The sequence below is a fragment of the Somniosus microcephalus genome, chromosome 23 (assembly GCF_052327205.1).
Source record: "Somniosus microcephalus isolate GS21.2 chromosome 23, FLI_Smic_1.0, whole genome shotgun sequence".
Taxonomy (NCBI): domain Eukaryota; kingdom Metazoa; phylum Chordata; class Chondrichthyes; order Squaliformes; family Somniosidae; genus Somniosus; species Somniosus microcephalus.
In genome coordinates, this window is record NC_141009.1 from 35,593,810 (window position 1) to 35,620,557 (window position 26,748).

The 26,748-nt window shown below is 42.6% G+C and overlaps 1 protein-coding gene across 2 annotated transcripts in view; it reads left to right on the forward strand.

The window, feature by feature from the left end:
• LOC147101813 (protein Niban 2-like) overlaps window positions 1-26,748 on the forward strand; it is a 261,246-nt gene that overhangs the window by 178,039 nt on the left and 56,459 nt on the right. For both annotated transcript variants that reach the window (XM_085965775.1, XM_085965774.1), the window contains one exon: window positions 23,483-23,598. In XM_085965775.1, the coding sequence (XP_085821901.1) occupies window positions 23,483-23,598 (116 nt within the window). The remainder of the gene's footprint in view (window positions 1-23,482; window positions 23,599-26,748) is intronic.

Genomic DNA, 26,748 nt, shown 5'->3' on the forward strand with positions numbered 1-26,748 from the left:
GAATGGCAATATGCGAGTTGTGTGTGTGTGCGGTGCAGAGCTGAAGGGCAGTACATTGATTGCTACCTGTGGCAAAGTGATTATGGATTCCATTCCAGTCAATTAAACTTTCGATACAGGGCTTGCCTGCTCAGGCACATTGTTCCAATGTATCAGGGGTGAATGACAGAACTATGGGTTGCTGTGATGAAGCAAACCATTGTCACTTGATTCAATCCTGTAAAACAACTTATTTTATGTAACGTTATTTAATTGAATCTCTAGGTGTCTCTGTTTTGATATCTCTCTCGTTCATTTTTTTTGGAAATCAGAAAGGTGATGTGTGCTTTTAATAAATTGCCTGTAGGATTGTTCCAGGGCAATGTTGGGAAAACAACATTTTTAAATGTGAGATATTGGACATGGTGCTTTTGTTGATCAATTCTTCACAACTCAAGATTAGGATTAGTGGTTTGGGGAGTGACTTGAATGTACACGTAGGAAAGCAATTTAGTTTCTCTTTGGTAAGCAAGGGGGTGAAAGGTTATCGGGGGTAGGCGGGAATGTGGAGTAATCAGATTAGCCATGATCTTATTGAATGGCGGAGCAGGCTCGAGGGGCCGAGTGGCCTACTCCTAATTCGTATGTTCATATGTATAAATCAATGGGTACACTTTTAGTTTTGTTCTTCAAGCTAGGAAGCTTAATATTGTCTAATTTTTGTTGTTTAGTGTGTGAAAGATCTTGGTGTTGGGGAAGGGAGAGTTTTACAAGTTTGGCTTCTGGTCTCACCCTCGAGCACAAGGCAGAGTAAAGCTCCCGCAGCAAACTCGTTTCCACACCCTCTCTTCCACCTCCTCCCCCACCACGCTTGGGCATGCACACATCGCACCACTGAGTCACTAGATTAATCACTGCCCATTTTTTGGCTTTTTTTGTGTGACTTTGTCAATTTAGTGCTAGATTACGGCCATTTTGGTTGCTGTGAGCTCCGGTAAAAGCGCTCCACCTAATGTTTAAACCTCCCTCAGAAAAGGTAAACTTCCATCCCATGAATTTAGACTGCATTTGAACCAGAGGTAAAAGAGTAGTGTGCTAACATGCCACACCGCTCCATTCTCAGCCAGGCGAGCTTTCAGAATATTCTGTCTCTGTTGCACGTTGGTACTTTAAGATGGCCATGGCATCCCATAACTTGTTTAGTTTTTGTTTGACATCAGGGCAATCCAGTGTCTCCTTATTGGTTTATTTAGAAACTGCATAACTGCTTTGCACCATGGGAGTAAACAGTGAGCTGTAACACGCCTTCAGTTTGCATGTCCTGCTGAAACTGTCCAGTCGTTCTTTGTGATTCATTATTTTGATCAGAAGCATAATCATCTGTGCAGACAGATTGAACCTAATTTCTCCAATGATGGGGATTTAGCTACTCGTTGATGTATGAACAAACAAACACATCTATGTATAGCATTTGCTTTATTTCCTATTGATTTTAAATGAGCAGAATTTTAAAAGGCAAAAATATTATGGAACCAAATTTTTCCCTGGATATGGGAATTCAAAGAGCGTGCCCACATTTGCTTTTTATCCTGCACCTGTGGGCATAACTCATGTTGATTATTGAAGTTGCACTGCATCTTCTGAACTGGTGATGGAAGTCAGCAAGTAAAATTGTCCAGTTTAGGGGAGTGGGTTCACTCTGCACCCTCCCCCTTTCCCCCCCACCCCCCCCCCCCCGGCGCAGCCCCCAGAATTGAGTTCCCTCAGTAGCAATCCCCATTTTCTGCACTGTTCTCATCACTAAACATCTCCTGAGATTTATTTTTTTCCACTTAAAGTTCCATGCACAAGACCAGGTTAATCTTTGGCTCAAAAGTCTCCTGTTAAACACTTGAATGCTAATGATGCGACTGGTAGCTCAATCACACGGAGAAGAAAGTTCTCCTGCAGGATTAAGGGATCATACTAAAGTGAGTGCTGTGTGCTTCTATACATCAGTTTATGGCCTCCTCATTTTTCATCTATTAATAAAATGGACTACTTCCATGTGTACACATTTTTGGTTCAGTTTGCAGGCCATGTCTCTCCATCAGCCATTTCAAGTCGAGTGTTAAAAGATCCAGAATCCCAAAGCTGACTGACCTTGTACTTGAATGTGATCTTTTCACTGTTATTCTTTCCTAATGACTTCCTGCATTCCATTGGTTTGCCAAAAAAAGCAAAAGAAGAGGTCCAGCGTGGCCAGCCTTAACCGGCCTAACCCTTGTAGGAGCAGCTTAATTAAGTTGGTAGTGGGAACACTCCCGAGGTGAGCCTCTGGCTTTTTGTTCACTAAGTTATGTAGAATAAATAGAGACTAATTAGTTCTGGAGAAAAAGTTCCCTTTACGGTGGCGGCAGTGCCTCTTCAAAGGGTCTTGACACGTACCACATTTGTACAGAGAGGAGTGCGCATTGGCTCAACTAACAAAACAATGTCTTCGCAGCAGTTCTTGCGTCCAAGTGGTCCCAATTAAATGTTTTAATGCTTATCCCATCTGTTTCTTGTAAATCAAGTGCAAAAACCCTATTAAAGATTTGCACTGGAGCAATTCTGGGACATGCTGAGTGAGAACCCTTGACAATCACCACGACAATACACAGATGCTGAATCTGCTCTAAACCTGCCCACTTTGCTGCAACCGGTCCATTGATGATAACTGACGTTTATTGAGCATTTTTTTGTCTAGCTTTGGTACCTCATTTCAGGAAACTGCAAGGCATTTTAAAGACCACAGATAATGTTCTTAATGGACTAAACTGCAGCAGGCCCTGCCCATTACATTTATGTTATCTTGGAGCCTGACAATGTAATATTGTAAAGCTAGAGGGATCTAGGTCTATTGAGGAAGGTGTAGCAATTCCCTCTTATTGCTGAAAAATCTGTCTTTTTTTGGCAAATTGAGCCAATCTTCTGCCACCTTACTTGTAATTTTGTGTAGGGTCTATGATGGAGTGGATTGTCATGCTCCATGGAAGGAATATGCTTGATGGAGCCAATGGCCTTGTATTACTTTTTCATTTTTTAACCTAGGAATAGGCTGGTTTCCAATAAATAAATGTGATGGGAAAAGTACATTGCTGCTTAGTTCGAGTTCCTACCCAAATTGCCAATTGGGGGATAATGAGTATAAGTGACCTGGGGAGTTTAAGCTGCCATCCCGCTGAGTTGCTGTCTGATATAATTGATGTTTGTTTCATATTCAGTTTTTAGATATTTTTCCCACAACAAGTGTTCCTGTTGATTTTGACAGCTCATGGTGTTGGACTATTTTTCCAATACTGTGTGTTTTTTGTAACTTTTATTTTTCTAAAAATGTCATGGGCTTTTTGATACCTCTGGCATTTGTCGAGCAAACATGGTGGGGAAATCTGAAGAAGGGGAAAAAAAATTCTTCCTTGTCCACTGCAGCAACAAAATGTGCTGCAATGGGCTCCCTGCTGAAGCGAGTGCGATGTAAATGGGGAGAAGTCACGTCCAGTGCGGACATCCTGGCAGAGCTGTAGCACTGGAAGTGGAACCAGCTGCAGCGTAAAACCAAGAACTCCTCGCTGTGCAGCTGGAACAAGGCAGATGTGATCGGGTACCCTGCCGTTTAAGGGAGGGTGGAGATCTGTTCGTAGAGCAGAACGTCTTGTTCTGAGGGGAGCTGCATGTGGTGCAGGAGTTTGTCACTGCTCTTGTACTGTTGTGTCTAATCGTTGGTAATTAATGCAGAGAATTTCTTCTTGTGCCAGAGTCAATAAACAAGCTGCGGTTTATGTTCCACAACTATTTATATGCTGTAAAGAGATTAAATGAAAGGAGAGGGCTGGGTACCGGATGACAATTATACTGAGTTTATAAATGAGCATTTTACATAGACTGTATAGGGTGAAGAGTGTTGATAACTAATTTGGGCTCCTAACTTTTCAATCAAAAGCCCTCACCAACTTCCCAGAGCCTTCACACTTCATGTAATTAAAATTTGTTCAAGATATATTCAGTTTTGCCAAAGCTAAGGGGTCATGTTTAAGACACAAACGGCATCTCGAGGATAAAGTTACATTAAAATTGAAGCTTGTGGATTTGAGAGACTTGAGCTTGAAGGAGGTATCCTGCTAAGATGCAATGTGCACAAATATGTTTGTCTTTCGTGTTTGCACAAAACAAAAAGCTTTTTGTCCTTTTTTTTAAAAAAAACGTGAAACAGTATATGTGAACATTCCCCTGGAACAAGCAATTCTCCTGAAGCTGGACCAGCACTGAGCTCTCACGGGGCAGTCGTCGTCTTCAATTGCTTGTGCGCTTCTGACACATGCCCTCCGAAACCCTCTGCCACTCATTTACATAGCTCCACCCCTATGCGAAACAATAGCAAACGTGAGTTCTGTGGATTTACGCAGATAATGTGCTGGTGTAGATTTATGCCCCAAAATTTAGGCTTAGCACAGCCCAGAGTCACCCGATAGTGGCGCAACTGAGATTTATGGTTCGAATTTTTCTTCCTGAGACCTGCATTATTCTTGACTAAGTACTATCCGTCTTGGTACACCTTGGATCCCCAAACTCCCAGTTATGTTAAACTTGCATAGACCCTTTGGTTGACCACACTTGGATTACTGTGAATAGTTCTGGTCTCCATATTATAAAAAGGATATAGAGACACTGAAGGTGCAAATTTATGTTTTTTTTTTTTTTAACTAGAATGAAACCAGAACTGAGAGTTTATACCCATCAGGAAAGATTGAACAAGCTGGGGCTCTTTTCTCTAGAAAAGAGAAGACTGAGGGGTGACCTGATAGAGGTCTTCAAGATTTTGAAAGGATTTGTTAGGGTAAACGTAGAGAAGATGTTTCCACTTGCGGGAGAGACCAGAACTAGGGGCCATAAATATAAGATAGTCGCTAATAAATCCAATGGGGAATTCGGAAGGAGCCGCTTTACCCAGAGAGTGGTTAGAATGTGGAACTCAATACCACAGGGAGTAGTTGAGGCGAATCGCATAGATGCATTCAAGGGGAAGCTAGATAAGCACGAGAGAGAAGGGAATAGAAGCAAATGTTGATTTTGGGGGGGGGGGGGCGGGGCGGTTAGATGAAGAGAAGTGGGAGGAGGCTCATGTGGAGCATAAACACCGGCATGGACCTGTTGAGCTGAATGGCTTGTTTCTGTGCTATAAATACGATATATGTAAGTACCTGGAATGGCCTTCTCAATGGACATACCTTTGTTCTGCATAGTAATGCAAGAGGAGCAGAGACGCAAGATGCTCAGACAGTGAGACGCCATGGCAGAAGAAGGTAGCCCACTCACTATTACTCCTAATGCTGGTGCTTCATTTGCGGTTGTTTTAAGCTGGTTTTTACACTCCCGCACAGGCAAATGAGCTCCACAGGGAATTTCAGCGTAAGTTCCAGTCAGCCAGGTCGGTGCAGGAACTGTAAATTTCAGCATAATTTCTGCATGTGGTTCAGGAAATTCAGGGCCATGATGTCTGTGCAGAAGCAACATAAACACAACAGTAAAGTGGGGGGGAAAATGCAAGTTCCCCTCCAAGTCACACACCATCCTGACTTGGAAGTATATCGGCCGTTTCTGTACTGTCGCTGGGTCAGAATCCTGCAACTCCCTCCCTAACTACACTGTGGGAGTACCTTCACCACAGGGACTGCAGCGGCTCAAGAAGGCAGCTCACCACCACCTTCTTGAGGGCAACTAGGGATGGGCAATAAATGCTGGCCTTGCCAGCGATGCCCACATCCCAGGAATGAATAAAAAAACACGCACTGAATGTTTAGGACTGAAAGCTTTTTAAATTGCATAAAGTTGGTGAAGAAAGTATGTTTTTGTTTGCCAATGCCAGAAATGGTTTGGACAGTTGTCCATTATTTAAGGATCTTTGATGTAATGCACAGAGCTTAGGGTTTTCCCACTAAGGGCGTCCATAGAGAACACCAGCTGCCTCGATTTTAAAACCTTACTTGAGGGACATGACTCATGACAGCATCCTGAGACATGTGGAATGTTGTTTATTGTGCCCATGCTTAAAAACAACTCTTTCATTCCAAGAAACTATTCCCACTGCTGGTGAAAGCTGTGATGAACTGTGTTATGAATCTTTGCTATCTTATACTTTGTCCAATTTACTGTACTTTATAATACTTCCTGATTTTGCAAATAACTGAGTCTCTGGCCCTTGGGTAATATTTTCTTTCTATCCCAAGTGAGCCTGGAAGCTTAGTATGAGGTAAGGCTTCATCCAGTAGCTGCAGTGTGACTGGGATCATTGTCAATCTCCTTGGTCCATGCATTTTGCAGGGGCAGAAAGAGGAAGATTTCACTTTGTTCAGAATGGCCTCTGTTTGTAATTGTCGTCAGGCTGCCGAGTGAGAACCATGCAAAAGAACCCAAAACTGTAATAGCCTCCATGGGGTGAATGGCCAGTTGAGCAAAGTACTAGTTTCTTGTTGGAGCCCATGGAGTGCTGTTGATTCCCACCCCAAATGAATCTGCACTTTCACCAGATCAAAGGAGAATTTTTGGGGTGGGGAAGGAAAATGCAATTGTAGATTTTGAATAATGGACACAGTTGTTTACACTTCTCACCAGCAATAAATTGTTGGACATGACTCCATTCTCTGGGGAGCAGCCTGTTGTGATTGCTGTTCTTTCTGTGCAGTTTGGCTCGAATGCTCAACAGTTCATGTTATACTGATTTCTCCAGCCACCGCAGGATGAAAACTTCAATGGCTATAATGACTGATCTCAAACGATTAGACTTTTCTCAGTCTTGCTCTTTGACTGAGAGGAGGAGTTTGCCACTGTCTAGATTATTTTAGTGAATATTCTTAAGAAATGTAAAGTGTGTCATATTTCTCGGATTCATCTTCATTACTTTTTTCAGCTGTTTGACAGTGTCAAGGCTCCAATGGGCACACATTACTGGGATGTTTCAGTGTGCTGTCGGATTTATTGAACTAATTTTTAAAAATTTAATTCATTTCCTTTTAGATTAGATTATTTTTGGTAACTGAATTGTGTTCTTGTACTTTATAGGTTTAGATTTTAATTGGAAGAGAAACCTCTAGAAGGAGCTGGCTTGTGTAATTAACATAGAAGGACCAATTTAAATTACATTTCAAAGTACAGTTTTTTAAAAATCTCCTGAAGTAGGTTTTTTTCATTTCATAGGATCACAAAGTGCAGCAAAGAAGGAGGCCATTCAGCCCATCATGCCTGTTGGCACTAGTTCTTCAACTGAAGCTGTCTACTCTGATCTCAATTACCCGCTTTTCCCCCTGTATCCTTGTATATTCTTCCTTTTCCAATACCTAACCAATTCCCTTTTCAATTATGTTAGTTACTGGTTCAATTGCAACTTGTCATGAAATATTCCATTTTTAATTTTGTATGGGGAAAGTTTCTTCTAACTTTCCCCCTTCATTCTTGCAGTGATAATCCTTACTACCAATTTGACAACCGTACTACCAATTTGACAACCTATCTTTCACTGCTTACTCTCTCTCATCACCTTTCATAAGCTCTATTAAATCCTACTTTACCCTTCTCTGTCCCTGTAAGAGAAAAGTTACAATTTTTCAAGGCACGGCTAACTTAGTCAGTAGAGCATGAGATTCTTAATCATGTTTTAAATTTTTTCTGGCTCAGGCATGATGTGCCAAGCAGCCTCTTTCTGTGCTGCATCATTCTATGATTCTTCATGACCATGACTTCTTTCCTGGTATCATTATTGGGACTTTTCTCTATACCCTTTCCAAGTAAACCTTAGATAGACAACGTGACTATTTGAGCCAAGCTGTAAAATAGACCAGCTTTGCATGTGTTGTGACATGGGCACCAAGTCTAGTTCTGCTGCATCCTTCTCTGAATATTTATGGCCAGTGGGAACTGAGCAAATAGCATGTTGATGAATCATGAATCATTGGTCATCATTTACCCAAGGGCTTCTAGAAGGTACAAGGTTATCTGATTTCTATGTCTAGGGTGGTCCGGGCATTAAGTAAGTAGCGAGCACAGTGTTTTGAAATCTACTTAATACATTTTTTTTTTCTGGATGTGTTTACTTAGTTGTACGTTATTTCTGTTGCGCACAAATAAAAGTGCTCGACCTTGGTAGCACTTTTTTCTTCGAGTTGCTGAGACTGTAGTGTCCGTGTGTAGATAAAGACACTGAAGACAGGAGTTGGTTCATAGGTATTTACTAAGCAAGTCTGGGGGGGGGGGTTCTAAAGGATATACACAATACACAGGCTTATATAGCCCAAGTGGCAATTACCGGCATTACGCACACCTGGGGCTCTTAAAGGCACATACACCATAATTGCTCTTAAAGGCACATACACCACAATTCCTCCCCTTCTAGCTAACTAGTACATCATATTTTAAGTAATTATTAATTACATGTTATATGCAAAATAATATACATTGCTGTATTAATTAATTATAAGTTAGTCTCTCAGGAGGCTTCCTGACTCGGTCTGGATAACGCCTCGGGGGTGTAGTAGTTTCTGGTGGTGTAGTAGGTTCTTCTGGCAAGGCTGATTCGGCTTGAAGGCCAGTGTCGGGTTCATCGGGCTCCAGTATCACCGGATCGGAGGTAGATATGGGTATCTCTACTTCATCGTTAGATGTATAGAGTGGTGGTGTAGGTTGTCCCTTTTCGGATGACTCGATGATTTGGTCAGCATGGCGCCTTATTATGCTGTCTCCGATGTCCACGGTCTACATCAGTGGTCCTAATCGTGTGCAGATAGTTCCAGGCTGCCATTTCTCGGTACGGTAGTCCCGGGCCAAAACCGGTTGGCCTATCTGGAAGGCCCTAGTTGGCCTTTCATTCATGCCCTGAAACTGCCGGTTCTCCACGTCCCTTCGGATGTTGGGCTTGACCAAATCCAGCCGGCATCTTAGGTTTCTATTGTAGAACGTCATGGCGGGAGTTTGGTTAGTAACCATATGCATTGCATTCCTATATGCAAATAAGAAGTTATCCACCTTGTGCTGAAGTTTTATGTCTTCATTACCCATGGCCTTGATGGCCTTCTTGAAGGTCTGGACAAACCTTTCAGCCAATCCATTGGTGGCGGGATGGTATGGGGCGGACGTGTAGTGCTTTACCCCATTGTTCTTTAAGAACTTTCTGAATTCTTCGGACACAAATTGCGGTCCATTATCAGAACATATCTGCTCCGGCAGCCCATTCCTGGCAAATATGGTCCTTAATACTGTGATGGTTTTTTCCGTGGTGGTGGAGGACATCTTTATTACCTCCAGCCACTTGGAGTGTGCATCAACTGCGATTAAGAACATTGAGTCCATAAATGGACCAGCAAAGTCGATGTGCACCCTTTGCCAGGGAGATGAGGGCCACTCCCATGGATGTAGAGGGGCCTGTGGTGGAGCATTTTGGACCTTCTGGCATCCTAGGCAGCTCTTGGTCATGTCTTCGATGTCTCCATCGATACCTGGCCACCATACAAACGCCCTAGCTAGGTTCTTCATTTTCACTCCACCCAGATGCCCCTCGTGAAGCTCCTTTTTAGCACTTTATCCTGGAGTTTGGGTGGAATCACCACTCTGGATCCACACATCAAGGCTCCTCGGCACACTGACAGCTGTTCTCTTCTTTGCGAGAATGCTGGCAACAGTGGTTTGCCATGTGCTGGCCATCCCTTCACTGTTAAATCGTAGACCCGTGAGAGAGTAGGGTCATTTCTTGTCTCCCTTTCAATGGCAGAATTTGTCACCGGTAGACATTCCACTATGGTAGAGTGGAATATCTCTACTGGGTCTACTGTAGGTGCCTCTTCTATCGTTGGCAACGGTAGGCGTGATAAACCGTCAGCATTCCCATGCTATTTTGACCCTTTGTATTCAATGTTGTATTGGTGTGCCCCTAGAAAAAGGGACCACCTCTGTAGTCTTTGTGCCGTCATAATGGGGACACCTTTTTTTAGGGTTGAATATGGAGATGAGGGGTTGATGGTCAGTCAGCAAGGTAAATTTTTGTCCGTGTAGGTAATGGTTGAATTTCTTCACTCCCCATACCAGGCTGAGTGCTTCCCTGTCTATCTGGGCATAGTTACGCTCAGCTGAGTTCAATGAGCGTGACGCAAAAGCTATCGGCCGTTCCGAGCCATCAGGGAATCTATGGGACAATACCGCTCCTGTGCCGTAAGGGGATGCATCGCACGCCAGTCTGATGGGTTGTAATGAGCCAAAATTTTCTCGGATGTGATTAAGTCTTTACATTTATGGAAGGCACGTTTACAGTCTTCGTTCCATTTCCAAATCACTCCTGTCTGTAGAAGATCATTAAGAGGGTGTAGAATAGTTGATAAGTTCGGTAAAAACTTATGATAGTAATTTATTAATCCCAGGAATGACCTTAATTGTGAAACATTTTCAGGTGCTGGGGCTTTTATAACTGCTTCAATTTTTTCAGGTGACTTATGCAACCCTTCCTTATTAATTATGTGGCCACAATATGATATCTGATTTTGGAAACATTCGCACTTGGGGCGATTTGCTCGTAGGCCTCGTTCTTTCAGCCTAGTGAGCACCTGCTCCAAATTGGCAAGGTGCTCGTTGTCGTTTTCTCCTGTTATAAGGATGTCATCTAGGTAGCATTGAGTCCCCGGAATCCCTTGCAGGACTTGCTCCATAGCTCTTTGCCAGATAGCTGGAGCTGATGCTATTCCAAAAACCAGTCGATTGTACTGGTACAGGCCTTTGTGTGTGTTTATTGTGAGATACTTTTTAGAGGTCTCCTCAACCTCCATCTGTAGATATGCCTGTGCCAAGTCAATTTTGGTGAAACGTTTCCCTCCGGATAGTGAGGCGAAAATATCTTCTATCCTCGGAAGAGGATACTGTACCGTGTGAAGGACCGGGTTTACAGTCACCTTAAAGTCCCCACAGATGTGAATTTTTTTCTGTTCCTCAGAGTTATTTTTCAATTTTTTTCATGACTGGAACGATGGGTGTTGCCCATTCGCTCCAATCTATTTTGGATAATACGCCTGCCTTTTCCAAATTCTTCAGCTCTGCCTCGACTGCCGGATGTATTGCGTATGGCACCGGTCTAGCCTTAAAATTTTTTGGAATTGCTGCATCTTCCACTTTTATCGAGGCGGTGATGCCTTTCAAGGTTCCTAGTTTTTCTTGAAACACTTCTTTGGCGTTGGCCAAGATGTCTTTTAATCGTTCAGGTATGATGTCATCATTGTTTTTTTCCTTACTGGTCACCGTCAGTGCCTGAATGGAGTGCCAGTCTAAACGTATCTTCCTTATCCATTCACGTCCCAACAACGGTGGACCACCATCTTGTAGAATGTATAAATACAACTTTTGTATTTCTTTGCCGTTGTATACCACAGGCACCCTTATTTTTCCTTTGGGGTAGACTTTCTGCCCCGTATATGTTTTTAAGATAATGGATGTGTCTTTTAGAGGTATATGCGAAAATAGCCTCTCGTAATCTCGTCGATTTATTACGGTTAGAGCTGATCCTGTATCTAGCTCCATTTTAACTGGGGACCCTGCTATTGTGAGGGTAACCCAAATGGTTTGGTAATCCTCTTTGGCAAGTACATTATGTAATTTGAGACAGCTTAGTCTCTTGTTTCCGGAGTCGCTATCGCTATTCTGGTCTTCGGAGCTATTGTCCGTCATCATTTGTACCTTCCTGTACTTTATTGATTTTTTTGTTTTCTGTCAGTGGATTTATTTTGTCCAGATTGGCATACCCGTGCAATGTGTCCAATCTTACCACATTGCCTGCATGCTTTGCCCTTGAACCAGCAGTCCCTCTGGTTATGGGTGGATCTGCCGCAGCGATAACATCTTCCGAACTCCTGCGTCCTTTTATGGGTGCCGAAGTCCTGTGTCTCTTGTTGTATCTCTGCAGCTCCTTTTGCTGCTGCTTCGTATGATACAGCCATACTGAAAGCTTTGTCCAATGTTAACTCTTTTTCAGAAAGCAGTCTTTTTTGTGTTCCTTCACTTAAGAGACCGCAAACAAATTTGTCTCGAAGATAATCCGATAGTCCTGCTCCGAATTGGCAGTACTTTGATAGCTTTCTTAATTCGGTTAGGTAATCAGCGTTACTTTCATTCTTGTGTTGATTTCTCTTGAAGAACTTGAATCGTTCCGCTATCAGCAGCGGTGTTGGGCTTAAATGCTCCTGCAGGGTATCAACAATTTCTTTAAAAGTCTTGTCCTTTGGTTTGGCTGGAGTGATTAAATTTCGTAACAGCCCGTATGTCTTCGCGCCCATTAAGTTCAGAAGTACTGAAGCTTTTTTTTCATCTGTTATTCCATTTCCAGTGCAATAAACCTCTACTCTTTCCACGTATGTGGTCCAATCTTCTATTTCGCCATCAAAAGCCTCAATATTACCAGATTTAGGCATTTCAGAAAAGATATGGCGCTTCCCGTGCTTTTTTTCTCTCTCTGTAGCAACGATATGGCGCTTCCCGCGCTTTACCGCCGCTGCTACCGATAACAACGCTGTTTTACTGTGGTTTCCGTTTATTCACTGTTGGAGACTCGTTCCCGACGGAGGTCTAAACGCTGACCTGCTTGCCGCGCCGGCCATCTCTCGAGTGCACCCTCCCAGTCCGTTATTGCTTGCCTCCGATTTCGCTGCCTGTCTCAGCTGTAGAGCCCGCCGCTGGAGCTCCAGCCTGACGCCCAGGAAGGATTAGCGCAGTACCTGTCACCAGCTTGGCCAGCTGGTGAAACCACAGTTTCTCTTACTTCCTTGAGTCTTCTGGACGCTGGAGAAATCGATGTCCTTGAGGTGCTGCCGAATTGCAGGTAAGTCCGTTTCCACTTCATCGCCACTGTAGTGTCCATGTGTAGATAAAGACACTGAAGACAGGAGTTGGTTCATAGGTATTTACTAAGCAAGTCTGGGGGGGGGGGGTTCTAAAGGATATACACAATACACAGGCTTATATAGCCCAAGTGGCAATTACCGGCATTACGCACACCTGGGGCTCTTAAAGGCACATACACCATAATTGCTCTTAAAGGCACATACACCACAGACACTGTCTTTCAGAAGATATGACGGGGTTCCCCGGGAGAGTTTTAATATTTACAAGGAACATTCCCCCTTTTCCCCCCACCCCCCTTCTCTGCCCCACCAAGAATGAGTGTCTTTGCAAGAAATCACCACTTCGAACAGTTTGAATGCCACTTTAACATAGAAACATAGAAGATAGGAGCAGGAGTAGGCCATTCGGCCCTTCGAGCCTGCTCCGCCATTCAACGAGATCATGGCTGATCATCCAAGCCCTAGCACCCGGTCCCTACACCGACAGCCATCCCACCCAAGCCCTATCCCCGTAACCCCGTGTATTTAATCCCCCCTAACACTAAGGGTCAATTTTTATCATAGCCAATCAACCTAACCCGCACATCTTTGGACTGTGGGAGGAAACCGGAGCACCCGGAGGAAACCCACGCAAACACGGGGAGAATGTGCAAACTCCACACAGACAGTCACCCGAGGCCGGATTTGAACCCGGGTCCCTGGCGCTGTGAGGCAACAGTGCTAACCACTATGCCACCGTGCTGCCCAGTTACTTACCAGTTCACTTCAATTCTTTGTAGTGCATTAGCATAGTACGGCACGACCCTTCCATCTCCTTCAGCTTAGACCCACAAATGCATATTTACTGTCAAGTGACAACAGTAATATAGATTCACTGCTTCCTACGTGTTAACTTCATTTACAAAAGCCAGAGACATGTAGTCTACTCATTGCAGAATAGAATGTAGAGCCCAAAAGGGGAGGCGGGGGAAATTTTAAACTGTTCAAAGAATGTGCCTGAATCTCCATGCTAGCAAAGCTGCAATGGTATTTCTTCAGCATCAGTTGCCCTTCGGAAACATTTTCCGAAAAGTCTGACTGGACAGGACATGAATCATCCCAGAGGCTGTCTTTCTGGATTCCCATGCAAGTGCTTCCTGAGAGTGACCAAGCATGAGTTATAGTTTAATCTGCACATTTATTGTGAAAATGCATTCATATATAACTCCTTCCATATGTTTCATTTTCCAATGATTTAATGGTTGTGGCTAATGGTTCATAACTATTGACTTAAGTAAATTGCCCTCTTTCCCTTAGTAATCGTTCTGTATGATTTATTCTTTCCTACTTGTGTGTTATCATTTCTTTTTCACATGATTATCAGGTTTCCTCTTAGCTGTTCAGTCGGAGGAGTGAAGATCCAGCAAAAATGTCTTCAAAGTAGCTGCTGAGCATCTTTTATTTGGGTTGGGGGCGGTGGGGGGAAAGAGAAATTAGTTGGTCTGATCTCGGTTGGGATGGCAGTAGGTTCTGCCTACTAGCTATAGGCTATAACTGGCCTCGCTTTCCCCACCTTCTGCCTAATCTAAGGTATTTATAAAATGGCAGGGCAGTTTTTAAAGAAGGATTGTCACTGTTCATGTTTAATCTGTCAAAAAGGTGTTTTAAAAGGTTTGAAGATTTAAGAAGTGCTGGATGAAGTAATAAGACTGTTTTAGGCTATGAAAGGGCATTGAAGAGATGAAACGTGAGTAATACTGCTCCAAAATAGAAGGGAATATGGTCTTGAGTGGGAGAAGCCGGCAACAAAATGGAGACATCTGAAGTTGCTATAGTGAATGTCCAGATCAGAGAACTGCACCATACATAGGAGGGCAATAATACTGTTCTGCAGTTTGCATGAAGTTTTGGTTACAAAGGATCTACAGCACAGAAACAGGCCATTTGGCCCAACCAGTCCATGCCGGCATTTATGCTCCACTCGAACCTCCTCCCGTCATTCCTCATCTAAATCTATCAGCATAACCCTCTATTCCCTTCTCCCTCATATGCTTGTCCAGCCTCCACTTAAATGCATCCGTACTATTCGCTTCAACCACTCCCTGTGGTAGCGAGTTCCACATCCTCGCCACTCTCTCTGGGTAAAGAAGTCCCTTCTGAATGCCCTATTTGATTTCTTGGTGACTATCTTATATCAATGGCCTTATATTGAGGTCCCATGTACATTTAATTCTATCCATTTGATTGGGAAAAAAAATCCCAAGCAAACATCTCAGTAAGTTATATATTTCTTTTAAATAAAAGCAGAAAAGATGTTACGTTCACTATGCCACTTTCTATCAGTTACTCAGTTTTCTATTGGAGCAGTTTGTGAGACCAAAGACCGAAGGTTTAGAGTGAATATGAAAGAGGGAGTTGAGGGCTGAGCCAGTAAGGAGGACAGCATCGGGAGACGTTCATCAGATTGGTTTATAAATAGGTGTTTGGGTTTTCCTGCACTTTGAGCTGAAAATTCAATAGATTGGAGGAAGTATGTGTGCTCACCGTTGTGTGGTAAGAGTGTGTGAAATCCTGTACAGTATGAGAACAGATACCAAGGGGGTGATTTTGCCAATGGGGCTGCGTTGGAGGCGGGACTGCTGCTTGGCGGGTTGATGTCCCGCCTCCATCGATTTGTGGCCAACCCACACTATTTTCCCTTGATTGACCTTGTTAAGCCCTCCCAGCAGGCTTAGCAGGCCAATTAAGGGAAAGCCGTTTGCAGAGAACGTCAATGTATGAAGTTTCATCTGTCCAATTTTGGACAGATGAATTTTCATTGTTTGACAGCTCTGAAGCTGTCAAACAGTAGCATTCTCTGTAGTTTGATGAGGTCTTTTACAGAAATGAGATGGTTGTTGCATCTGAGAATGCAACGGTCATCTGCAACACGGAGGTCCGAGACTGTCCACATACAAACCGACTGAAGCCTGCAGGAAGAAACAAAGGTAAGTACTCTTTTACTAACACTTTGCACTTACCTCAGATACTCACCTCTCCACTCTTGCACCCATCACTTACCTTCACACCACACTTTTGCACCCGACCCCCAAGCCCTGCAGACCCAGTACTCGCCTCGCTGAGCTGGCGGGTTTCGGAGCCTTCAGGAAGCCCGCACTTGAGGGCAAAAAGGGGATAATCCTATTTTCTGCCTGTTAACTATCTGTTAATAGGCTTTAATCCCTTCCCACCCCCAAATTCTGCCATTTTCCCAGCAGTCCCACCTCCATACCTGCCTCCCCAGGGCTGGCAAAATTGCTCCCCAAAGGACAGATGTTGCATCTGCTACAGTTGCAAGTGATATTGCCTGGTACAGAACAGTAGGTAGTGGGGTAATGAAAGAGTACATGAGGGTATAATGGAAGCGGTTGTTGCTCTGAATATTAGGGAGTAGCAGAGGAAGATGTACTTCGTACTGGAATCCTATTTTCGATGACGGAAGAGACCAAATGGAGTCGTCAGAGCCGATCTGGAGATGGGAAACTAAGAAAGGAACCAAATCTTTACAGGAAGAAGTAATTGTGGAGCTAATGGCCCGAATTTTGTGGTCAGCGGTGAAGGAATGGTGCTCGCCGTTCATCACGCCGTTCATCACGCCCACAGACTTTTCGTGGGCTTTTGAGCAGCAACTTAGTTTATTCGAGATCCTTTTCCAGCGCGGCACCTGCTACAGGGATTCTGTGGCGTGAGAGAACAGGGCAATCAACAGCGTGTCTCTTCAACAGTCAGATTGAAGAATCCTCGCTGAGACACCGAATCTAAACCAGAAAGTATAAATTAGAAATTTATATAGCGAAATAAAGTCAGGGCAAGAAAGATGGGATTAAGAGAGAGATGAGAGAAAAAAAAAATTTACTTTTTATATAAAAAAAAAAAAATCCAACAATAATTAAATCCTGAAGGAATGAGACTCCACACTTATAAAATAAATTTTCAGTGCCAGCGAGGGTGTTGGGCAGCAATTAAGACTTGGCATGCAGTTAAATATTCACTTACTACTCTATGCACAAGCCTAACTTTTTCTGGCGTATTTAGTGGGTAACTAGTTGGTAAGTACAGCAACTTCACGCCGTTCCATGTGTTTGAATGCCAAATCTCTCGACGAGGTACCCCTGTAGCGAAACTTGTGGAGGAGCAGGGCAACTTGGGACAGCAACTTCCAGATTACCACGTTTGATTGCGCATGTGCGGTTGCCGGAAGTTGCTGTCCGATCTGCTGCATAATAGCGGTGAGCGTTGATAGCCTCACCATTATTCTTGATGCAAAATCCAGGCTGTTGAGTTGGAAATAAGTGTGTGACATGTGTTTGATGCTGAGTCATAGATTTTGCAGAAATTGAATTTGCCTATTTTGGGTGCAATTCAATTTGCAGTTTACTTTTTCAGATAGTTGTGTGTAGATCCTGTGTAAGCTACTGCGTCTATGAATGGGTCAGTGCCCACTCAAATGCGCACTGCCTGGCATAAATTCATGCTGAAGGTATTGCTGTTAAAATAGCTACATTTTCTGCCACATCTATTTATTTAACACATTTATGAAGCTTTGTAACAAATCACCTCATTGTGTCTCCTAATTATAGGCTTATGAAGAAAGATACCCGAATGGTTTCTTACTGGTATTGAGGTCCCTTTAATTGCCAAAACTACTTTTTTGTGCATATTTTGGTACAGGAATGTTTCCACAGTCCTCTCAGGAATTATGAAGTAAACAGATTACATTGCTGTCGAACTGAAGTCATTATTTATAAATGTAGAGCCAGTGTATGTACAGCGTTGAAAATGGTTTCCTAAGCAGATTGGGACCCGCCCAACCACAGGAATTCTCCTTCTAGATAAGTGTTAGCTTGTTGCTTTTTGCGCTATGGAAGTTGTGCAGAGCAAGCCTGCAGTGGATCCAACAAACCAAAGCTCTAATTCACCTGAAAAGCTTGGTGGTATAGATTTTGCACTGAGAGAATTTGGATATTGTAGCCCGCAGTTCAATTTGGAGCGGAGGTTTTCAGACATCTGCTGAAATTCCTGTACACGTTGCTGAATTTGAAATGGGTGCCTAATTTAATGAGCCCATCTATTATAATTATGGTGCTGCTATTAAGGTAGTTGGATATTCTGCCATTATATCTTAAATGTTTGATCTTTCTATGTCTATGATATGAATTGGCTTCTCCAATTGATTAAGTTAATTGATTGAGAGTTAAGCTTTTGAGGAATTTTAAACTTGTTCACGAGTACACACAATATTGAGCAACAGATAAGAATCGTATTGTCTGTTTCACTTTTTGTAGAAGCATTAAGTGAAGGATTGGTTCATGGAAGAAAAATGTTCATGTATAATTTTGTGGAATAATTAGTAGTTTTGTATAAAACCACATCTGCAGAATGGCGTGCAATTCATCTTTGGGTAGTTCCTGTGTTCAAGAGTAAAATTCTATAACTTTTTTTTAGAAGTGAACTTCTGCCTTTTGAGCAGGAGGTTCTCTCATATTTATCCCAATAGGCCCCGTTAATGAAGACATTTTATTTCTTGCAAGTCTTGGCTGATAATTTAAGATTTAACACTGGAAAGTTCTCACTTTTTTAATGCCATTAAGTGTCTTTTTGGAGAAGTTCAGAAGAGTTGACCATTGAAATTGAAGTGATGCTCTGTTGGTTCAGTCTCTCTTCTGTACTGGTCTCAGTACAGACAGCAATAGAGCCACCGTAGTTGGCCTCTAGGAGGGCAAAAAAAAATCAGCCGATTCCAGTTGCTGTCTAACTACTCTTGATGAAAACAGCATTTGTGTGGATATTTGGCAGAGGACAGGATCTAGTTCAGCTGCAGTGCATGACCCCCTTTCTTCTCCTCCCTCCCCTCATTTCAAATGCCGCTCACTGTTCAAACTCACAGAAGAATAGCAATTTGGATGAGTCTGTTTGGCATCTGTGGAACCATACCTCATTGAGCACTTTCAGGATAAGTGGCTCAATCAGTGGAAAAACACGAGTGCAATACAAGACCAGTTTGGGCACTTTCAGTCTGGATGCCATCAGTTAGGTACTTGTGAGAAGTTTTGGAAACTAGCTAACCTACTGAGATAATCCAGTTTAAACAGTATATATACAAAACAGTGGGATCTCTTTAAAGATGACATGCTAATAATTGGGATGAGCCGCACTAAGTTTACACGATACTGGTTGCAGAGGATGCAACTTGCAGAATATCGCGAGGAGCTGTATTGTAGGACAGACCAGTTTAGTCACGACAACTTTGTGTGAAAATCAAAAAATGCCGCTTGCACCAGAAGATGAGATGAGGAGTCCAAACGATTTGGGCACGTGGATAATTTTATTTTTGTCAGCAGATGGGGAAAATTGATCAAGGGCCAGTAAGGAAGGAAAGACAGTAAACTCATTTCAAAAGTCGAAGGAAGTCTGGAAGGGAAAGGAAATTAGCTGTGAAGTTCAAAGCTGCACATGTTTCTTGGAGATGCTAATGCTTCTCTGGTGCAGAATGAGCAGAGGCTAGTGCTTCAGAAATTGCGACTGAGACTGAAGACAAGCTGGTCAGACATTACATGAATTATGCTGTCGAAACCTAAATAAGTTGCTCAATTTTGTAATATTTGGATGTTCGTCAAAGACTTCTGTGTTATTGCTTTAGTTGGCAAAAAGTAAACAATTACAAGTAAAATGGCAGGAGAGGTAGAGCATTGACTTTATATGTTTGGGATTATTTGGAATTGAAAGAAGTTGAATTGATGTCACAAGGGGAGACATGAAATGAAATAGTCTTGCTTGAATTGATGAACATGAATAGTCCAGGGTTAATTGGTGTTTGACCCTCCAGGGCACATGATGTGCTCTGTAAAATAGGTAAGGGTATGTAACAATGGGTGACATCAACCTAATACAAATTGAGAATGGCCAAATGGAAGGTGGCCACCAGAATCTGAACTGGTTAATTGGGTCAATTAATACATTTTGCCATATGTGTTAAGGACTTGGTGAGGGGTAACTTGCACCAGGACCTGTTTTTTTTTTGCAAGCATTGCAATTAAAACTTTGGAAACTAGTGATAGTTAAAATTTGGGCTTTATCTCCGTTCATTTCATTTCATTTGTTTCGATTGAACTTGCAGCCCCGATGATCTGAAATGTAGCCTTATTTGTGCCATGAACAGGATTAACAATAACCATTATTCTAGGGCTGAATAAGATACTCAATATACACTCTATCTTCTCCGATAGGCACCAAAAATTGGTACTGTCAAGCCACATCTTTCAGGTTAAAGCTATAAGTATAAATATCTTTATAAGAATTACAATTACACAGAAGTAAAAGAAACATTAAGTAACTTGTACTACCTGTACATCAAATCAATTCACAACAGTTTGAATCTATCTTGAGATTGGACTGCAAAAAAAAATCAATGAACAGCAGCACTTTTGGAGGATGCTGACTTTAGCAAACTTCCCAATAAGTTCTTTGTGCTTGGAAGAGGTGGTACTGTTGACGTCCGCACAGAATCTCGACATCGTCTTAAATGCAACCAAGAGCTGATGCAGTTAAAAAGCTTGCTGCATATTTCTTAGGCCAAGAGTTAGCAAAACAAACAGCTGTCAATCAAGTTGAAAGACGTGCTGGAACAACTTGAGTGACTTTGTTACAGCGACCAAAAAAACTGACCCTAAATAGCAATGATTTAAAATTAAATTTCACTGGTAGCTTTTGCTCATGGCTAGATCAGTATTTGGAGATGATCATTGTTTTAAGAGCACAAGCTAATTGCCTTTTTGTTGAACATATTTCAAAATGCCTTGGAGCTCCAGACACATGCATATTTAATATACTGACACAGGACCATTTTCCCTGCATGCTGTCAGTGCAAGAAGGAAAAAAAGACTTGCATTTATATAGCAACATTCAGGACTTCCAGACATCCCAAAGCACTTTACAGCCAATGAAGTATTTTTGAAGTGTAGGCCAAGACTGGCAATTTGTGCACAGCAAGGTCCCACAATGTGATGATGACCAGAACATCAGTTTTCAAGTCTTGGTTGAGGGATATATGTTGGCCAGGACACCAGGGACACCTCCCCTGCTCCTCTTTGAAATAGTGCCATGGGATCTTTAGTATAAGTTCTTATAAAAATATTTATAGCTTTAACCTGATCTGAGAGGGCAGATGGATGGGGCCTTGGTTTAACAACCCATCCAAAAGGCAGCACTTCTGCCCGTGTAGCTCTCGCTGAGTACTGCACAGGAGTGTCAGCCTAGATTATGTGCTCAAGCCTCTGGAGTAGAGCTTGAACCCAAAACCATCCGACTCCGAGGCGAGAGTGCTTACTACTGAGCCATGGCTCACGACGTGCAGACTAGATTCAGTTCCGGGCGCTAAAGTGAATTGATAGTCTATATTTAAAAGGACAACTCCAACCTAGCAGATGAGGAGGAGCACATGATAAATACCTGTGCTTTCCCCAATTGTTTTCTCTCTTCACTTATATCCATTCATTTGCAAGAGCAGTACTTGTACATCTCTGACTTAATCCATATTGGTTAAACCTTTCTAGATTGGCTATACATGTCTGTGAAACAACAAAAGTTCAGACACAGAAGGATTGCTTAAAATATGTTTAACCTCACTAGCAGATCGCCCGTGGCATTGCTTATGGTGACTTGGAGGATATGCTGTTTTATAACAAATGGGTATTATTGACAAAGTGTGATAGAAGTGCACGTCTTCTAATAGGCTATAGATAAATGTTCCTGATAAATATTTTTTTGGTACTCGTGAGTTTCAACAAAGATTTACCAATTACCTTCGGGCAAGACTCTTCCAAGCTCAGCATCATTACTTGCTCCAATTTATTCTGTTGGGTTTGGTCACAACATTCTAAAGAATAACTTTCTTTTATGTTGTACTAGCTGTGACCTTTCTGAAAATCCTCTTTCTACACAGTTTGCTGTAGGTCCAAAAACTTCAGTGCTTGGATATTTGATAAATACAGAAACCCCTTGTTACAATTTGATCCACTTTATTCGCCATCATGGTGCATCCTTTTATAAATCCCGCAATGTTAAAGAAACCACATCAAACAGTGTTTATGTGCTGTTAGCAGGGCCTCAAAAGGCCTTTCAGGTTTTTTTTTGGACGGGAAGACTGTATATGTTGTGTTCCTTGGGGTGAAGGATGTTGTTGAAATATTAAACACTTTGCTACATTTGCCAACCAATGCCAGTATCGAGCTCTACCAGTTCAATGTGAAGTGAAGCTCTGCCCCAACAATGTGCATTACCCAATCATCAGAAGATCAGCATCTATTGCACCAGTGTAGCTTTTCTATTTCCCATACCAGCCTCTCTGGATGACTGCTTGTAGAGAATGATTTGAAATGTTACATAGAATGTACAGCACAGAAATAGGCCATTCAGCCCAACAGGTCCATGCTGATGTTTATGCTCCACATGAGCCTCCTCCCACCCCTCTTTATCTAACCCTGTAATCTTCTCTTCCTTTCTCCCTCATATGTTTATCTAGCTTCCCCTTTAGTGCATCAATGCTATTTGCCTCAACTACTCCTTGTGTTGTGCTGTAAACCTGTACCCACGTGAACTAGGTTAAGATATCTTTAACTTGGGATTCTTACAACCAGCAGAAAGAACAGACTTTCAGCTCCATCAGCATTGGCTGATTTGAAACATGTTCTAGACTGAAAAGGCAATGCACTAATCACTTCAGCTCTTAATCATCCTTCCCCAACCGTCCCCCCACTCCTTCAACACAAGCCAAACAAACATCATAGCGCAAAATCTGCTGATACAAAAGTAGGAGGTTGGGCAAACAGCAAGGAAGATTAGAAAATTCTTCAGAAAGACGTACATTGGCAGAATGATCGTCAGATGGCAAACACAATTTAATGTGGATAAGTGTGAGGTAGTAAATTTTTGGGGGGGAAAAACAAGGAATGGGAGCATACACTTAATAGCTAACCAGATGCTGATGAACCGGGCGATCTAAGTGTTCAAATAGATAATTCCTTGAAAGCGCTAGTGCCAGGTGCTAAAGCCATACAAAGGCGCTAAACATTTTAGATTTCATGGGAAAAGGCCATTTCCTTTTGGTTGGATGACCAATGAAGTCAGTAATGAAGCATCATCAATTGAGAAGCGTCCTCAATTGAAAATTGTCAGTGAGGAGAGGTTACACAAAAATTATTTAAGTGATGAGCATTGGAGCATGGAATGCTTTGCCACTGGGAGTGTTTGAGGCAGAGCATATTCCATCGTTTAAGGGAAAGTTAGATAAAAATTTGAAGCTGAGCAAGATGCGGGAATATGAGGAGAGATCAGGCCAGTGGGATTAGTTTTGGAGTGCACGAGTAAAAACCAAGCGCACACCTGGCAGCTTCCTATGCTATAAATGTCCATGGTTCCACCATTGTTGATTCGGTCAACTGTACTGTCGTTGTGCTGGGTTGCTTGATCTTAATGTCATGCATCATTCACGTGCATGGTGTCTTGCAGTAGTTTTAACAATGTACACTTAACAATTGTTGGAGTATTGGAGAGTTGTTCAATATAATATTTCATATACATAAATATTATTTCCCTTTCTACTCCAGGATTGCCTGAAGATTGCAAAGTAGAGACTCCAGCATTCACAGACGCTGTCCGACTGTACCGTCAGTCAAAAGATCAATACGGCACCTGGGACATGCTGTGTGGCAATCAAACTCAGGTAAGCTGGTTGTAAATTACCTCACTAAAAGGTCTTTCTGATGTTCTAGCTGCACTCACTTTGCCAACCCAAGTGAAGTAAATTAAACAGTGGGCCCTCTTTAATGCCAGCCTGGTTATTCAGGTTTCAAACAATGGTGCTTCCATTGTAAGCTTCCACTCTGTGTACGATGCCAGTAGCCCAAATATTTTATCAGTCGTGCCAAAATGGAAGTAATGTTCCACTCAATATTATCCGAACTCCATCTCTGTAGCAAGATTCATTCTGAAGGTTATGAAGCAATTCACTTAACTCGGTGTCACATTGCATGTTGTTCTGCTCATTGATCAAGAGCAGCTGATGCAAATCAAAAAGGCAAGCTTGACATTCAGATGACTCAAATTTCTAGTCTGGAAACTGCGTTGAGTTTGACTCAACTAATGCTGTAGTCCTCTCTGCCCTCCTTTATGGTTGAGAAGTGCAGACCTGTTATTGATGCCACATCTATGATATCCATAAGTTTCAACTATGGCACTTCTGTATTTTCATGACGATGAGGTTAAATTCCAAACACCCAAAGTACTTGTGTCTTTATTCTGTCCTGAGCAAGAGACTCCATGTTATCAGAGTGGGTAAGGATAGGCAACCAAAGCGAGTCCTTTATGGTGGCTTGAATAATGGCAAGTTGACCCCAGAGGGTCAGATGACCCATCATTAAGACCCATTCAAGCAGAACCTCCTATTTTTCCATCAATTGTGATGGATGCAAGAACCTAGTAACTGGCTGACTGAAGTAGTCAGGGATGAATGCACTTGAACAGCACTGCGTTCAAGAACGAGAAGCAAAACAGCAGCAGAAACAACACCAGCAACAATGGACTTGAACACAGCAAGCGTAAGGTGACATCCAGGTGAAATATGCAGCAGGCATCAGCTGTCTCATAGCAGCATTTTGGAGCCATATGGGAAAATATCTTTAATAGTGGAGAAAGAGGACGCTTGTATTTCCAGTCATCTTGAAATGCAAGACTACCTACATGTGCTGTGCCCTGCATATGTGTCTGTATATGCATGCTACATCTCCTGGTTTTGAAGGAAATGGGAGCACCTCATGTGTGCAGTTGTTTCCACTGGCTGCCCACATGTTGAATTTACAGCTACTGGCATGTGTCTACTGGCACAAGTAGGTTCAGGCGTGTGTTTAAGGGTGAGCAGACTTATTGTGCTCTGGAGCATGACGTTGGTTACAGCTGTTCTACTTGAGCCAGCACAATGTTACTGTGGCATTGAATCATCTCCTTGGCAAGTCACAGTGGAGCCTGCAGCTAATTAGAGAGTTGTTTAGTTGCTCCATACTACGATTTTTCTTTTGTCTACTTTATTTCACTAAAATTTTCACTTAAACTACAATATACATGGCAAATTTAACAATGTGGGAATGGGGAGAGTGGGCAAGTTGGTTGGATCAGCTGGCTTAAAGCTAGTCTCCCACAAGTTTAGTTAATGTATGCCTTTTCATTTGGGCGAGGAAGTGGGGGCTGCAGGCTCTTGTGAAATCACCCTGCCCCCGTCCCCCATCAAGAGTTGTTACCTTCGCGAGGAAATAAGAAATTTGGAGGGAAAGTCCGATTGATTGAAAACTTGTTTTTTCTTTCAAAAGATTTTTAGCTTGTGTGTGTGAGAACATTCTTCATTGGTGCATTATTTTCCTCCGACATCGTTCTGGCCTCTGGTCTGCATTGGCAGTCGCTGCATCTACATTGGCAGCAGCATTTGTAAACAAATCAAAATGAGAAACAACCCACCCAACTCATGTTTAAAATATATCTGGTAATTTTAGCTTTAACCCTTTGGTCTGCCAGCAGGTTCCCTGAGACATTGGCAGTCTTCAGCTCGTGCATTGTGACAATGATACTGTAACTATTGCTTTAATAAAGCTACTTGAGTATTGGAAGTAGTTATATTCCTGTGAGATAAACCTAAAGCAGTGTTTTACCTGTTGGTGCCTCTTGTTTCTGGAAGAACTTTTTCCAGCTCTTTAACTGAGTGCCACGACCAGCATAATCGGCTGCAGAGCAAAGGTTCCTTTCACTCTGTTCCAATAATGTGCATTATCCCTAGCCTCACAAGAACACTCCCTATTGCATGAGTATATAATTTCCACTACCACGTCCAAGTCCAACTAGCCTGTGGCCCTTCTGCGTGAGATCACCAGTTCATGCCAGTTTTGTTGCTATCGCATACTGACTTGGAACTTGTTTTTTATTATGTCCGTGTATAATTGAGACACGGACAGCAGGAGTTGGTTACAACAGATGTTTACTGAGTGGAGACAAAACTGGAACTACTATGCAAAGTTACTACACAGGCTTATATACAGGGGTGGTCACTACTGGTACTGCAGTATACAGGGGCTGCAGAATATAGTTCCTTCTGCAAACTACATACACGACAATTCCTCCCCTTTTAGCTAAACAGTACATAACATTCGGTTAATAACTAAATAACATATTTACAATTACAGTCGCTATACATTAGCTGAAGTTAAGCAATTATAAGTTCAGTCTTTGAGGAGGCTTCCTGATTCTGTCTGGATAACGCCTCTTTGGGGTATCAGGTTCTTCTGGCAAAGTTGATTCAGAGTCAACGTTGTTGTTTGGTTCGTCTGCTTCCAATATCACTGATTCTGAGGTAGATGCAATTGGTACTTCGGTTTCATCGCCAGGTGTATCGGATCGTGATGTGGAATTGACGTTTTCCAGTGACTAGAATCTGGTCAGCATGGCGTCTTGCAATGCTCTGTCCAACGTCCACGGTATACATTAGAGATCCTTGCCGTGTGCAGATCGTTCCTGGCTGCCATTTCTCTCTGCGGTAGTCCCGAGCCAAAACTGGTTGACCTATCTTAAAACTCCTGGTCGGCCTTTCATTCATATTCTGAAACTGCCTGTTCTCCACATCTCTTCTGATGTTTGGCTTAACCAAATCCAAGCGGCATCGTAGTCTTCAATTGAAGAACATCATGGCTGGAGTTTGGTTGGTAACCGCATGTGTCGCATTCCGGTAGGCAAACAAGAAGTTATCCACCTTGTGTAGGGGTATATCTTCATTACACATTGCCTTGATAGCCTTCTTGAATGTTTGAACGAACCTCTCAGCCAATCCATTGGT